The sequence below is a fragment of the Athene noctua genome, chromosome 1 (genome assembly GCF_965140245.1).
Source record: "Athene noctua chromosome 1, bAthNoc1.hap1.1, whole genome shotgun sequence".
Taxonomy (NCBI): Eukaryota; Metazoa; Chordata; class Aves; order Strigiformes; family Strigidae; genus Athene; species Athene noctua.
This window is the reverse complement of record NC_134037.1, coordinates 102,486,180-102,502,970: the sequence shown is the minus strand read 5'-3', so window position 1 is coordinate 102,502,970 and position 16,791 is coordinate 102,486,180. Positions and strand designations below refer to the sequence as shown.

The 16,791-nt window shown below is 37.2% G+C and overlaps 1 protein-coding gene across 3 annotated transcripts in view; it reads left to right on the top strand.

Moving 5' to 3' along the window:
• Positions 1-14,101, top strand: part of BICRAL (BICRA like chromatin remodeling complex associated protein) — a 43,311-nt gene extending 29,210 nt beyond the window's left edge. For all 3 annotated transcript variants that reach the window (XM_074897129.1, XM_074897127.1, XM_074897128.1), the window contains exons 5-12: positions 3,333-5,033; positions 6,373-6,472; positions 7,615-7,712; positions 9,495-9,556; positions 9,685-9,830; positions 9,982-10,076; positions 11,579-11,681; positions 12,465-14,101. In XM_074897129.1, the coding sequence (XP_074753230.1) occupies positions 3,333-5,033; positions 6,373-6,472; positions 7,615-7,712; positions 9,495-9,556; positions 9,685-9,830; positions 9,982-10,076; positions 11,579-11,681; positions 12,465-13,267 (3,108 nt within the window). In that variant the 3' untranslated portion in view covers positions 13,268-14,101. The remainder of the gene's footprint in view (positions 1-3,332; positions 5,034-6,372; positions 6,473-7,614; positions 7,713-9,494; positions 9,557-9,684; positions 9,831-9,981; positions 10,077-11,578; positions 11,682-12,464) is intronic.
• The last annotated feature ends 2,690 nt before the right edge of the window (positions 14,102-16,791 follow it).

Sequence of the window (16,791 nt, the reverse complement as noted above, 5' to 3'; positions counted from 1 at the left end):
GTAGTTCTTCCTTCTGTTGTACTGTTATCTTGACTCTGTTTTGTCCCATGTTTCTAACAGATATGTCGATATATTCGTAGGTGGGTAGGGACCTTAAATAATTGACATAAATCCTGAAACTGTTTATCTGTACATAGAGAACTAGTGACTTTCCTGTAGCCACAGTAGTGTGATCTGTTTGCCCTGTCCTTCCCCTTTCAATATCATTATTAGATATTGTAGAAGAAGCATATATTGAGTGACGGTTCTTTCTCCATATAAACTGGTTGATGTAATGGTGGGAGACTAGGGTACAAACAGTAATGGGGTGTGCCCAATTTTCAGCTAATTAGCAACAACTTGGTACTGGGCTTGCCATTATCATACAGCAGCTTCCTGTGTGCAGCATGGCAGAGGTGGGTTTTGAGGGCTCATCCTGAGAAAAATGAGGTTATGGGGGAAAAAGGTGACATATGGCATGCGTTTGTCGTAGTCGAGAATTCCTAATTGTTCTGTGTAGAGATTCTTCTGATAAGCACGAGTAGCTGAGCAGGAGTTGGGTGTATTTCTGGTCTATTTTCAGAAAGTAAGTTTTTGGAGTAATTTTGAGAGGGAGTGGGAGTTTCCTGGCCAAGGTGGGATTATTGCATAGGGAGTAGCAGTTGGAAGAAACAGAAATATTTGGTGAAAGCCAACAGAGTGCTCTGGTATATGAGATTGGTGGGTGGATAATCTAGAAGGCAGGTGATCAGAGGAGCAGGGATTTCTAGTGTCTGTGCCTAGGATGGCTTACTGTATTTTTCTCTAAGACTTGTTCCTCTTGTGCTCTGTTCTCATTCTTTTGTATCTTCATAATGAATACTAATGCCATCTTCTCTTCCCTCCCTCCCTTCCTCCCTCCCTTGTGTGACAGCCCTGTGCTGACCTAGGTGAAGAACGACTTGATTGCAAAGATAGATTCTTACAGTGCATTGTTAAAGAACAAGGGGTATCTGAAATATAAATTAAATAGATGGTTTCACAGTCCCTGCTTATAATATAAGCTACCTGAAAAGTTAAAGGCTTCTGAGTTTTTTGTCATTGAAGTTTTTGCAGATACTGAAAGTTCTGTCTTTGTATGTATTCAGAATTGCTACCATGAAGTAGATTGACTGTCTTGATGCCCGTCTCATGCCTTTCAGTGGCAGAGTTTACAAATTCAATGTCAAGGGTTCAGTGCGTCAGCTGGTAAGCATGTTCAGCCAACACCTCACACAAACAAAGTTAAGTTCCTGCTGACTGAAGGACGAGAAAACAGTGTCCACTCCTTCCCCCCACCCTGCCCTGAGCTGAATGGTTGCATCCACCTCTGCTGATTCCAGATTGATTTCCTTGGGTGGTTGTCAGTCTCTTGTAACCCTCATGAGAGGGTTCCTTAGCTGTTGCCCTGTTACCTGGGTTGTACTCAGTGACTGCTTGCACCTTCCTATTACAGTATAGTAGAACACCTTAAGAGAGCAGAATATTCATGGCACCAGTGAGAATGAGACTTGTTGGTAAGCAGATTCATGAAGTTGCAGAGGCATGAATTTCTTGCTGAAATTAATGTGGTGTTCTGCGTGGCTGTTCTGAATCTGGGCGGCAGTGATTCAGATGTTAACTTGGAAGGCCTCTGGTTCCAGTTTACGCACATAAAATTGGTTTTGGATGTTAAACAGTCCTGGGAGCAGGGAATGAAACTTGGGATTCTTCATGCCCCTGGGAGAATTTCAAGCTATTAATCTTGATTGCATGTAATATTATTTATTATTACTAGTAATAGTTGTATTGTTAGTACTAAGTACAATAGCATTAACTGGAGCACTCTTAAGTTACAGTTGTGAAAGATTTCAGATTGGTTGTTGTCACTGGAGACAAGTTACAGATCCAATAGGGAATTCTCCACAAGAACTTGACAGAGTCCTAGTAATGCCTTAGTTAGGGACTCCTTTTTGCTGTCTGATGGTAGCTAGGTACAGTTGAGAACTTGATTTGTAATTTTAGGTTCATAAGGTGTAGACATTGAGACATTTAAGTACTAGTTTAATTCCTTCTGTTAACATAAATGTAAAAAAGTTTATTGTAGTTTTTTAATTGTATTTTGAAAACATTTTACTGAATTTTAAGAACAATCTTGATATTTTAAAACATGACCAAAGCTTCATAAAATAAACAGGCTGATTCAGAAACAGACTGGGGTAAAATTCTGAATAAGTATGATTGGGGAACTGAAGTTAGGGCGGAGATGTTACTGCATGTGATAATTAAGGCTTGCAGCATCTTCATGTTGTTTATATGAGGCGAGAACAAGTGTCTATGACCTTCAAGGAGTGAAGGCTCTGAGTATGAACATAATTGATAATTTCACACCCACATTTTGCGTTTATTTTGACCTAAAAAGAAACTGGATGTTGTTTTCGAATAGTTACGATTTTGCAATTTAGAAAGGTGTACTCTGTCTCACTTGAAACTATTGCAAGTATTACTATGTGTTTAAATTTGGCATTCCACCTGTAGAAACCTGATACTTGTGTTCTCTAGAGTTCTGGATTTTTGCTTCAGGAAAGTCTTAATGACAGTAGGCCAGAGTAAAGTAGGTTCTGATTTTCCTTATCACAGTATTTACGGATGTAGATTTGAAGGATATTTTTATTCAAGGTGCCACTTAGTATTTGCTGTAGTTTCAATGTTTATAGTTCTCCCAAATTGTTTCACTAGCATAAACCACAAAGGTGGTAGGATTGTTCTTCTTATTGCTTTGTTTCAAAAATTTTTCTAAACAAAGAATTAGCGTAATTCCTTAACCTTATGAAATGGTCACTAGTTTGCACTATATGCCTGTAGAAATGGTAGGATTTTGAAGATGGATCTCATTTGATAGAGGAAGTCAGTGAAAGAGCAGCTTTCCTCTGCCTTTTCCCTGTTACTACTGTTGCTACTGAAACTGTGCCCCAGATTGAGTTACAGTGGAGGTTTTTTCACTCCTCCTTTCTTTTATCCTTCTGTCTGTACAGTGCTCAGCTTGAGAAAGGGAAAATGGTACTTCAAGAGCATGTCACATCCTCTTGAAACAGGGCAACTGCAGAGCTGAGTGCTGTGGAATTGGGAGACTTGAGAAGTGAAAGGAGAGTAGTATCTCCAGAGGTCTGTTACGAGGGCATGAGTGAGGTGATGCACATGTTTATGCTGGCCAACTCTATGGGATGAAACTCACCTTATATACATACTGTGCAAAGAATATAATTTTGTAAAGAAAGTTTGCATGAAAAAAAAGCTTAATGGGGAAACAAGCTTGGAATTTCTGAAAAGGATGTGTTTTTTGTTTTGCATTTCAGAACACTGATCCTAAGTCGTCTGTAAAAGGTGTAAGTGGTCAGCTTGGAGAGGGGCCTAGTGATGGACTGCAGCTGTCCAGTAGCCTTCAGTTTCTTGAAGATGAACTTGTATCTTCTCCTTTACCTGATCTTACTGAGGATCAGCCTTTTGATATTCTTCAGAAGTCCTTGCAGGAGGCCAATATTACTGAACAGACTTTGGCAGAAGAGGCATATTTGGATGCCAGTGTAGGTTCTAGCCAACAGTTTGCACAAGCTCAGCTTCATCCTTCTTCATCAGCATCCTTTACTCAGGCTTCTAATGTTTCTAATTACTCAGGTCAGACGTTGCAACCTATAGGAGTTACTCAAGTGGTACAGCAACCTGTTGGAGCATCTTTTGCAAGCAATACAGTTGGTGTGCAACATGGCTTTATGCAACATGTCGGAATTAGCGTTCCCAGCCAGCATTTGTCTAATAGCAGCCAGATTAGTGGTTCTGGGCAGATACAGCTAATTGGTTCATTTAGTAATCAACCTTCCATGATGACCATTAATAACCTTGATGGATCTCAGATAATACTGAAAGGCAATGGTCAACAAACACCTGCAAACATGAGTAGTGGCCTCTTGGTACACAGACAGACTCCAAATGGTAACTCACTGTTTGGTAACTCAAATTCAAGTCCAGTAGCACAACCTGTAACCGTTCCATTTAACAGCACAAATTTTCAGACGTCATTGCCTGTCCATAATATCATCATTCAAAGAGGTTTGGCACCAAACTCTAACAAAGTTCCCATTAATATCCAACCAAAGCCTATCCAGATGGGTCAGCAGACTGCTTACAATGTGAATAACTTGGGAATACAGCAGCATCATGTACAGCAAGGGATTCCGTTTGCTTCTGCAAACTCACCTCAGAGTTCAGTAGTGGGTCCTCATATGTCTGTTAATATTGTTAATCAACAAAATACAAGAAAATCAGTTACACCTCAGACAGTTAGCAATGCTGGAGGTAGTATTGTTATCCACTCTCCTATGGGACAGCCTCATGCACCTCAAAACCAGTTTCTCATACCTACAAGTTTGTCTGTTAATTCTAATTCAGTTCATCATGTCCAGACCATAAATGGACAACTTCTTCAGACTCAGCCTTCCCAGCTGGTTCCTAGCCAAGTGTCTGCTGAGCATGTAATGCTCAACAGGAACTCTACAAACATGCTAAGAGCCAACCAGTCGTATTCAGGACAGATGCTGAATAATCAGAACACAGCTGTTCAACTTGTTTCTGGCCAGACATTCACAGCTCCTGGAAACCAAGTTATAGTAAATCATGGAACTTCACAAATTGTTGGTGGACAGGTGCCACTGCAGCAGGCATCACCAACGGTGTTGCATTTGTCACCCAGTCAAGCTAATGTTTCTCAAGGTAGATCGAGTTTTACTACGATGTCACCTGGGCAGTCTACAGTCTCAAGTATGTCAGCTTCCAATCGGTTTGCAGTTGCAAGTTCTTCTGGTTCAGTACATCCTAGCTTGGGACCATCAGTTCAGTCTGTTGCATCAGGAGGAAACTTCACTGGAGATCAGCTCACACAGAACAGAACTCAAGTTCCCGTCAGTGCATCACATCGTCTTCCAGCATCCTCTTCCAAATCTGTCAGCACCTTTAGTCACACGTCAATTGGAGTAACGCAACAACAGTTTGCCTTTGGTCAGGTATGAAAGCTGCTTAAAAATGTAGCCAAAGAAATGCTTGTAAGCTGTGCTAAAGTCTGGTTAAGAAAGTATTAAAATTGATGTTAATACAGAGAACGTTCGTTTTGCTAGTTTGCATTGTTACAGATACTGTGGAACTGCTGAAAATTATTGTAACCCGGAGACGACATTTCACTTGGTATTTTCCAAAGTCTGTCACTGAGTGAATGAGTCTTGTCACTTTTGTGAATTCAGAAGATTTTGTTGGTGATTTATAGTAATATTTTCAGAACTGCTTAGCACTGATCTATTTCTGCTGCCATTTAAAGGAAGGGACATTGTAAGATTACACAACGATGAGCTCTCCTGAAAATCTTACCGTAGAGCTAGATGTAAAGGCTTGGGTACATTCTTAGCACTTACAAGTCTTTCGACCTTACTACAACTGTGCATGCATTTTCAAGGTTTGACCTATTCAAAATAGGTTTCTTGGGTTTCTCTTTGATATTTACCATACTGGCATTTTGCCCATTGTAGTTCTGTGTGTCTGGAGCAGTTAGAAGCTTTGAAATTTGACACTAAGACAAGACAAGAGGTGTTTCTTAGAATCCTTAAAAGGAAATACCTTTCAAAGTAGTTTGTAAAAGCATAAAATTTAAAATATATTTTCTCTAAGAAGAGATCTACTTAGTAATAATTAAAAAAAAAAATCATTTTCTTTTAAGGTGAGATCTGGTCCTTTTTTGTCCAGCTGATGCAGCTGCAGTATATATTCAACTCAACTTTGGCTGTTTTCATAAGTGAACTTCCAAACTCTGCCAGTATTTAACTCAGTGACTTGTCACATGATTAGCAAGAAGCTATTCTATTCCACTTCTGTTGGTTTTTTGCTTCTGTTTTTTTTCCTTGATAATTATAAAATACTGATAGTAACTGTATATATTGTACTTCATTGTAAACCATGTATCATTTAGTCGCTAAACAACTGACAGTTTGTTCTGCTGTGTATTTTTTTTATTGTGGAGACAGCTTATTTAATCATCTTGCAGTTTTGAGACTCAGAAGCTGGGCTTTCTGAGGGCCCAGTTTGTAATGACAAATCATGAGTCTAAGAGAATGTAACTGGTGTATATTTGTGCTGTTAGTGTAATTTCTATTACTCTCTCATTTTCTTTATAAAATTCTTGAACTTAGAAATTGACATGTATGAAAATTCACTACTTAAGAGTTTGAGGTTGAAAAGGGATGTGTAGAGCTGAATTTTAGTTACCTTTTTTGATTTTTTTTCCTCTGTTAAAAGCTTTCAGTAAATATTTGACTGTTTTCGACATTTTTTTTTTTTTAAATGTATGTGGCACAGAAAAAAGCTATGAACCAGACATCACCAGTTTCTGCATCGAAGACACAGGATAATTTGAGACAGCCTCAGCTAACAAGTCTTCTGAGCAACACACTATCAGGTCAACTAAGGTCTTTTTAAAATAATTTTCTTAATTTTCTCTGGCAACAGAAATTGGTGGTTCTTCAATGTGTCAGACTTGCATTGATGGCTCATGCTGATAGGGTCATAAAAATTATCAGGATTTTATTTTTAGAATGCAAACTGAATTTTTCAGTGTTGAATGTGTTCTTTTATTTTTTCCAACCACAACACTTCATTTTTTTTATAGTGAAAAGTTGAATCTCCCCAATAAGCAAGTATTTCTCCCCTCTGTAAAATCCAAAATGGTACCCTCTCTTGTGGTGCCCACCTTAGATACAGAGGAAGGAAACATAGCGATTGCAATGTTATATGCAGGCTGTCATCAATCTATTTTTGAAAGTGTAACTTTCAGTTAGAATAGTTAATGCATTGCTCATGGCAAAATACTGGGCTTTTCAAGCTGTACCATGCTACTAAAAGAAAAAAAGCAATATATTCAAAGCAAACAGGAAAATGCAGTAACCTTCATCTTTGTGAATAAGTAACCCTTTTGAATAAGGTCCCATGATCTACCTGCCTTTTTTTTTTTTTTTCCCTTGTGTGCTGTTATGTGCAAGCTGTCCAGGCAATTCTCTACAATCAGCACAGTATGGGTTTTTTTGGGGGAGGGAAAAAAAAATTTTCTTATTCGTCTTGGTTGTAATGTAGCATGGCTGATAAGATGCTGTTTGAATTCCTGAGCAAGGCAATTGGAGGAAGTCTTCCCATGTAGAAAATCTAGGAAAAAAATATATCATGCCTGCTGTCTAAATACTTCCATGAGTTCTAGAAAAATTGGGTTTATGTACTTGAGGGAGAGTTAGTATTGAAACTTCATAAAATGTACTATATGTTTTTCAGTAAATTGTTGGGATACTTGAATTTCTTTCTACATTGCAGTACTATGATAGGAGATGATTTATATCCGAGGATTTTTGTAGTTTGCAGCACAAAATATCAGTCCTGTTTCATTTTTATGACCTAGTTTCTCCACAGGGTAGTTGCACTAATGCTTTTAAGCACAAGACATGCATCTTTCTGCTAAAAGCTAAAAACTCAAATAAAATGATCAGGATAGGTACATGAAGTTATTCTGTTCTTGCTTAGGATGACAGAGTCTTTTTAACATATTTTTTATAGGACAGGACTCTGGAGGAAAAATCATACAGCAGTCTCTAGGAACAACACAGCCACAAGAGAAAGTAATAGGATCGTCATCAGTTCAGCAGAGCATACAGGTAGAGAATACTTCTATTTATCTGTTTCCCTTTCCCTTAAAACTTTAGTGACATTAGGGATTTTTCAACTCCATATTGATAATCTAGAAGTCTTTGCTTGCCATGTGTTGACATAATAAATGTTGAATATTTTGCAAAGTAGTATTATGAATGCTGCTTTGAGATTTAATTCAGTAAGTGGAATCTGACTGTACTGTTCCCTGAAGATAATTTTGTGTGACGTAGCAATTCTTCATTGAGTTGGACATAGTTAGACCTACTTTTACGATTACTTCTTACAAACTCAGCTATCTTCTAGCTGACTGGGAGGGGATGTTTTATGAGAAGTAGCAGAAAAATTCCATCTGGTCTTTGTCTGTTTTATTCCTTACTGCATTGTCTTCTTTCCTTTTTTCTCTTTTTTTTTTTCCCAACCACCAAAAGTTCTATATATGGCAACCACGTACAAAAATTTAACCCTACATCCAGGGTTTGGGTCTGGAAGGAGAGACCAGCTTTTTTGGAGCAGGAATACAAGAACTTCTGGAGGGAGAAGACATTTGTTACATTCATGGACTGAGTAGCAGAGGACAAGGAGTGAGGGTTTGACATAGGCTTGAAAGTGTGGCTTCCTTGTGGATGGAACTACACTACAAAATCACAGAAGAAAACAAGGGAGGATCTGATGTAGAATTTTTGTTCCTTGCTGTAAATGTATTTGTCAGTGTAGTAGGACATGAATGTTTTTCCCTGCCTTACTGATACACAAGTAGACCGGAAGATAGAGTAGTGCTCAGTTATGAATTCAGCCTAGTTTTCTAACTGTTGGTCAGATGTTGCGGTGGTGAATACTTCTTGTGCTCTGAAGCTAGAGGCTTTTTGGCCAGCAAATACCATTGCAGCATGCCTGCTTCATGGTGATCCTACTTTGCTAAGAAGGATGCTCTGTACCAGACATTTTTTTGTTCCTTCTAATCATGTTGTAGTTCAAAAGAGCTTTCACGCTATCTTTTTCTTAAAAATTGTTAAGTAACTTTTGCTCTGTGAACAATTTCATTAGTGAAACTAGTTGACTGAAAAAAACCCAACAACTTCATATTAAACACGGACTGTTTGTTCCAGAATGGCTTCGTTGGCAGAATACTTGGATTGCAGTAATGCCTCTAATACAGTAGGAACATGAGCCTTTGCCACCTCAGAGAGCCTTACATTTTAGGGATGTGTTCCCTTGAAAAACTTTGGCTTCATAAATGTCTAAGGAAAGGAGGAGGTGATGTAGATCTACCTGATGGTTGTATCTGCAGCATCGACACTGAAACAGAGTTCCTAGAACCAATTTCACCCCCCGCCCAGCCACCATGGCTTCTGAGAATTTAAGTATGCAACCTTAGCCTGCTTTTCTGACAGATACTCTAATCCATTAAAATTGGGCAAAATAACATCAACTGAGAAATGCTGAGACAGTTCTTGAGAACAGGTTTCTTTGGAGAAGTTTTTGGTTGTACCTTTTCTTTTCATCTGCTACATTTGACAAAACCTTTTTCTTAGTGAAGCATATATATGCACTACAGTGGAATTTGCCTATGAACAACATTTCAGAGCTCTGGTTTATGTAAAAGAAGTGACTTCCCTATTTCGTAGATACAGTGCCCTGTGAAAGCAAGAGATAATTGAAAGTGTTTATGCTTACATGGTGGTTACACTTAGTATTGGTGATATACTTGATTGGCAGAAATAAATGCTGAAGCTTAGGCTTTGCAAAGGAGGGGATATATTGTAATTTGTCTTTTATTTTGAACTTAGGTGGATGGTCATTTAGTTGGACAGAAAAGGCCTGCTGCTAAACAGTTAACTAAAGGAGCTTTGTAAGTTATTTTTCGTTTGTAATTTTGTTGCAGATGTTTCCTCTAACCTTCATTTCTTTTTATTTTTTTCAGTGTATAAATTTCTGTTAGAGTATGTGCTAATTATATATAATTTATTTTCCTTGTAGTATTCTACAACAATTACAGAAAGATCAGGTGCATGCTGTGACACCAGATAAAAGTCGGTTCAGATCATTAAATGATGCAGTTCAGAGACTCCTTTCATATCATGTGTGCCAGGGATCACTGCCAACAGAGGAAGACTTAAGGAAAGGTAAATTTCTTTTTAAAAATTGGCAATAAGTTTGTAATCCCTGTTTTTAGAGAATTCTTTACATAAGTTAGAGCAATAAGAAAGGGAACATTTTAAAATTTGTGCAGGTTACTGAAGAACAGTATTTGAAAGTATGCTCTTGTCTTTCTAGTGGACAGTGAATTTGAATCTGTAGCTACACAGCTTCTGAAGAGGACACAGGCTATGCTGAACAAATACAGATGTTTGCTTATAGAAGATGCAATGGTAAGGTGTATAACCTAGGTACATTTTATGTTTATAGGATGTGATTCAATTTGTTACGAAAACCCAAAAACATTTACAGGAAGGTGAGAGCATTCGTTTTGTTGATTCTATTTATCACCTTACAAAGGCAATAAATATATACATGAAGATTTTAGAGATACATAGATATAGCCCACGTACTTGTTACTGCACCAGCAATCTGGCCAAGCTGCATTTTTAAGTGTATGCACGTATCTTGAAACCAGTGAAATGGATTGAGTTTGTATTTCACATAACTGCCTAAGGGTGCTGTTCTGTATTAAGTTCCATAGACATTGAAGACACATGAACTTCTGCTCTCTGCTTATACCTTGCTCTTGTGCTGAACAAGCTGTGGTAGTCAGGCAGGTGATTTCTATATATTTCTGTGGATTGTAGAGCCTGAAAGAATGTTGAAAATCTTCATTCAGAGGCCTCCAGCCATATTATAATTGGAGCCAAATCATACTACAATTTAGGAAATCATTATTTCTCCTTAGAAGCTAGGTGGAGCCTCACATTTTCATCAGAAATGCTTCTGATTGAAGTGCTTTCACAATGCCAAGCATGAGGTAAAAAGAAAACTAAGTTACTTGTAAGAATGTATTTTACAAGGATCAGGAAATACTGTTGTGGCTTCAGACATGCTAGTTTTCAAGCCCGGGAAAGTTTTGAATTTGAGTATAATAGACATTTAAATGACTCTGCTTAGAGACAGGAATACATAATATGTGTTAGAATTAATATTGGAATCTAATAATATTGGATCTAATAATAAATTTGGAATTTAATAGTCCCATTAAAAAAGATAACTGTCAAATATTTGCAAGGAATTGCAGGCGCAAGGGGCAGTGGAGGTTAAATTCTTTTAGCATCTGGTATGTGGTATGGTAAATCCCATGCAGTCATTTTGAAGAGGTTATTTGACATAATGTTCAGGTTTGGAACAGGAAGCCTGTGTTGTGGCTTAAAAGCCACTGAACTTTCTTCTGTGATGGCTGAATCCACCTGGCTTGAAGGCATGGTCAGCAAAATGCAACTCAGCACCAGCTAGTGAAAGGGATAAGTGAGAAGTGCAGGGAAGAAACACAATAAGGTGGTCCCGCTGCAAGATTTTTGCCGGTTTTCTCTCTAAAAGAGAAAGATACTCTATGATGTAAAAAATTGGAATGTACAGTGGTAAACATACTCAGTCCTGAAAAGGTACAATTCTTACGATTGGAAGAGTAATTCTGTGTTTTAAAATCTTGTAACAAATAAAATGTACCATAAAATGTGAAGAAAGTGTTATGGTTGAGTTTCAGTAGTGGTTGGAATCACAGTCAAGATCGCTGAAGATGTTCTGGAATTGTGCACGTTCTCTGCAAATGTCTAATGAAACACATTTCTTTTTCTCTGAAGAGTAACTACGCTATAAATGTTTTGATTGGGTACCAACATATGGGTGACTACAGAGATGATTTTTTTTTTACCTTTTCCTGCAGCGGATAAATCCCTCTGCAGAAATGGTTATGATTGATAGGATGTTTAACCAGGAAGAGAGGGCATCTCTGACCCGGGATAAGCGTCTTGCACTTGTGGATCCTGGTAAGTAATAGTTAACTTCTGAATCTTACAAAAGCAGTGTAAGTATGGGGTGTTTAAAAATAGTTGTTGCCACAGCAAGGCACTGATTGCTAGGGATTCCAGTAATCAAAATACTTATAAGCAGGTGCAAGTTAAATTTTTATAACTCCCAGAGACACTGTAAGGGTAAAGGCAGTTATTTGGGGAAAAAATATATTTGGCCTGTTCAGCAGAGAAATATTTCTGAGTTTCTTTGACAATAGTCGTGACATGGTCTTAATTCTAGTAGGGAAGAATCTGTTAGTGTGCTGGCAGCCAGAAGGAACACCACTGCATGAAGCATGAACGCTCTCGTTCACCTGAATGAAGTGTTGCTTTTGGAATGTCACGGCCACTTAAATGGCAGCATTTTTAACAGGCTGTTAAATGTAGCAACTAGAAGCACATTATTTGTGTAAGGTAACAATTACTATTTATTTAAATGTTCTGCATATTTTAAAATATACTCAGAGGATGTATTGAAGAATATATTAGTCTTCCAGATACCATATTGGCATATTTAGAATGCTGGGAAGTGCCCTTAGTCTGGTTTTACAGTGCATGTAGGTGTGCAGTATGCTGATTAATTTGGTGATAGTCACCTACACTGGATGCAGCGGAACACTTGAGTACATGTATGTCTCTTACAGACATGAATCTATAGGCTTTGTTTTTTTGAATTTTAATACTTAGAAACTACATTGGGAGTGTCTGTTATTTTGATGTATAGGTAATTTAAGTAAAATGTTGCTCCTTAATTTTCAGATGGTTATCAGGCCGATTTTTGTTGTTCTGCCAAACAATTTGATAAAACAGCTGAAGAAGCACAGTCCAGCAAAAGTGACCGTCAGTCTAGCAAAACATTACCTTCTAGAAGTCAGACTACCAAAACCCAAGCCAGAGACCGACCAAAATCCAGCTCAGCAGAGTCCACAAATCACAGTAAACTTCCTCTAGTGCCTAACAACATTCTGACACCACAAGAAGGAATAGCTTCTACTAAAAAATCGGAGAGCCTCACTAAAGCTTTAAAGTTTGAGAAAGCTAATTGTTCTTCTGAGAGTCAATATGTGGCCCTTTCTGAAGAAAAAATGGCTGGAAAAGATCTCGCCAAGTCCACTGAGAATTCTCCGAGTTCTGAAGACTTGTCAAAAACTGTGTCAAGAGGCAGTCATGGAACACACAATAAAATATCAAGGAACACAGTTCAGTCTTTCTCAAAGGTAACGTGTAATAATTCCCTCCAAGACAAAACTCTGAGGAGCTCTCCAAAGAATGAGGTTTTACATCCTGATAACAGGAAAGGCTCTGGTGAACCCCAGCAAGACTTACTGCTCAATAAGAGTTTAGAAACTACATTTAAAAACATCTTGGAACTTAAAAAAGCTGGGAGACAGCCACAAAATGAGGCGACAAGTAGTGGCTCAGTTGAATTAGAATTTCCTAATTTTTCACCTATTGCTTCACAGGAAAACTGCCTGGAAAAATTTATTCCAGACCACAGTGAAGGTGTTGTAGAAACTGACTCTATTTTAGAAGCAGCTGTAAATAGTATCTTAGAGTGTTAATAGTTACAGTACCATGGACAAGTTATGTTTCTCTTAGCAGAAGCAAATGTGAATGACACCACAAGTACAGCCTGACATGCATTTAAGGTTAACCTTTCTAAACTAGATTCTGTTCTGTGTTTGAGAGCAATACTCATTGTGGTTACAGTGAGATATCCAAGTAAAGTTAATCCTTGTTAGAATGCAGTCTGTTAGGGCCTTACTATTTCGAGTATTATTATGATAGTGCTTTTGATAATTGTGCAGTACTGCAACATAACAAGGTTGCAGGTTGTTAGGCCCTATGTAATACGGTAATATACTGACAATCACAGTCATTTGAAAGGATATATTTATTAAGAAAATGTTTTTAAAAAGTGATGGAAGCAACAATTCTCCCCTGCCCTTCTCTTCACAAATCATCAGATCTTTAGTTTTTCTGGAAAACCCACTGTACCTCTATTCAGAAGTGATTATTTGCTTTGTTAATGAATCTGTCTTCTAGGATTCTTAAGTTGGAAGGATATCATCAGTGTGTTTACAAGGCTTCATAATTTAAACTTAAAGTGCTTTTCTATTGCTTTCTGAGCAGAAACTAGTACTTGATATATTTGTAGTGGGTAACTTTAGTCTGTGGGATGATATTATATGATCTTAGTCACAGTGGCATGATAATGAAGTAATAAATGCTTGACTAAGGAAGGTAGAATGGAAGCCAGTAAATGGCAAAGTGTACAGGATGAGGCCATGATAGAGCCATGAATTTATATATATAATACATATATATGTTAACTCTTGAGGAAAAGATTTTGCATTTTATAATTGGATGTAGTCAGCCTTGAGTCTTTCTGAAGTGGTATAAATGTTTTTTTTATTTGGTTTTTTTTTTTTTTTAGACCAAGTGTCAAAAGCACTTTTATTTGAAAACTGTTATGATATTTGTAGCTTATATTTTAAGAGGACATTAGCCTTACTCTGATTAAACTTAAAGGCCAGTGTTTATTTTTGATTTTTTTTTTTTGCTTTTTGCTGTCAGAGAATGTTAAATCATCCGCCGTAGCAGTCATAATTAGCAAGATATGTACAGACCAAAGTTGATCAGCAATCCCATTGTTTAAACATATCAAAAAGTGTGTAATTATTAATTCATATTGTAGAGCCAAGTGAAACCATTGCATGGTTTGTATTTGGCTTGCTGTCATGTTGTTAAGAGAGAATCTTATTATTTTATTTATTTATTTTAATCTATGACATCTCTTTTTTTGCTGCCCATGCTGCTTTTTCCTAGTTTACTTTGGTCATGAGTGCTTTTGTGCACATAAATGCACTGACATTCGTCATGTGCATGTAGTACATATGTCTGCTCAGGAGGATATAGCTTTTGTGGTTTCTAAGGTATGCTCATGTTCTCCCCCGAACCTTCTCCATAATTTCTGAGAAAAATTACCAGTCGTTTTCCAGATTTGCTGATTACAGTTATCATGATATAGAGGCTCATTGTGACAAGCTGTGGTTGTCAGTTAGATTGCCAGGAAAGAAAACAAAAGGTTTTGCTGTCATGTAATTCAGTCCATCTGAATAGCGCAAAAGAAAGCAGAATTAGATCCTTGTGACAGTAGAATACAGTGCAACTCAGTATTGAGCTACAGTCCACTGTCTGACCATTGAAGGAAACCAAATCTAGAAAGCAATGTGAGAAAGATGAACTTAAAGTCATTTCCCCTTCAACGTGAATGGAAATACTGCTTTTGTACATTACTAATTGCCATTTAAAAAAATTGTGCCAATTTAAAAGTACATGTTTATAAAAACCCAACATTCCCAAGTGTTGTATAAAATATTCAAGGTAATAATAAGTATTGCCAGTTTTAAATTTTTAGTTAGGTGTCTATAGAATAGACTCTCAGGCGGTTAGTTGTTTTCTTATTGGCAAAACTGACAATATAGTCTTCACCTATTGCCTTTTTAGATTTAATAATATGCTCATGGCTGTGTATCCTGATGCGTATTTTATTTTATCATTTTGGAAATTTAACCGTTCTAAACTATCTAGGAGGGAAAACAGTAAGTTACACAGCTGTATGTTAACTAGTTGAATTATTCTTTTATAGGGAAAAAAGTAGAGTTGCACATTCATTGATCCACTTGCTTTTTGTACCACCTCAAAATGGGTGTGGGGTTTCCAGCCTCTCTACAGCAAATACATAATTGAAGTATCAGGCTATGTGTCTTCTATTGGATCTCATTTGGGGTTGGGGGACAGTGGCATATAAAAAATTACAAATTACAAAATGTAGTCATGGTTGATTTGGTCAGACACATTTCTCTGAACTACTTATGAGAGGAACCCATTGAACAATCCTAGCAAGATTAATCTTAGATTGTTAATGTTCTGTTGTTCACTCCTTTGAATTCAGTTCTAAAGGAATTCTGGTACGTGGTGAAGCAGTAAATGAAAGAATTGTATTTTTGTTGTGCTAAAAAAAAGTATGAATTTATTAATCATATGGGCTCAAGTCCAGCAAAGTATTGTGAATGTGCATGACTTTAAACATGTTTTCATTATTTTGCTGGATCAGCATTGTGATTTCAATGTTATTTAACACTGCCTAATATTAAAACAAATTTTAAACTGGCAATTAAGAAAACTATGTTCATTTTGAAGATTTTAGTCTAATTTATCTGTTAGATTAGGGAGGCCTTACAGACTGACTTCACTTAAAGAGGATGTGTCACTTATTGTCAGTGTGGTATGGACTTTATTTGCTTAAATACCTTCATTTGTAAAGTATGTCTCACTTGAAATTGCTTTGTATACATTTTGTAAAAATATTTATAAAATGTTTTGTAAAAAAAAAAGTATAACAAATTGCAGTTTATTTTGTTATGTTGGATAAATACTGTTAAAAGACACAAGTCAGTAAATATATTGTTAATCCATGGATAGGAAATGTTTAGTTGGAGATTACAAATTGAAACAACCATTGCAATACAGCCAAAGATTTGGGAAAAACTGTCTATCTGTGATTGTCTTGATTTAACCAAGTTGAATATTTACATTTCCAAAAGAGTACTGTTCTCAGTTTTAAGTAATATGGTTGCAAAATATTCTTACTCCTGTGCTTTTTGTAATGCAGCCCTGTTATGAACTATTTAATAAGCCAACTTTCCATACTCCTCATGAATCTTTCTGGACATAATGCTCTTAGGATTTGGTTCATGTGGGATTAGAACTACATATAATAGTGTTGATCTTCAGATAACAAGATTTCCAGTGGTCCTGCTCTGTTGTCATCAGAAATCTTGCCATGGTGAGGTTGCTGAGACATGCTCTCCTTCTCTGGCATGTTTTCGCAAGGTAGAGGCATCATCTTCCAATACCTTGGGAAGATAGAAGAAAAGAGAGGGGTTTTGCTAGTCAGCTGGCCACTTCATCAGGTTTCAAGAGTTGTGCCAGTTGTATTTGGTTATAGATACCTGTGTTTGCAGTGTTTCCCATTCCTTCCTTTTGGCTGTGAGAAGGTACTACAATTGCTGGTGACATA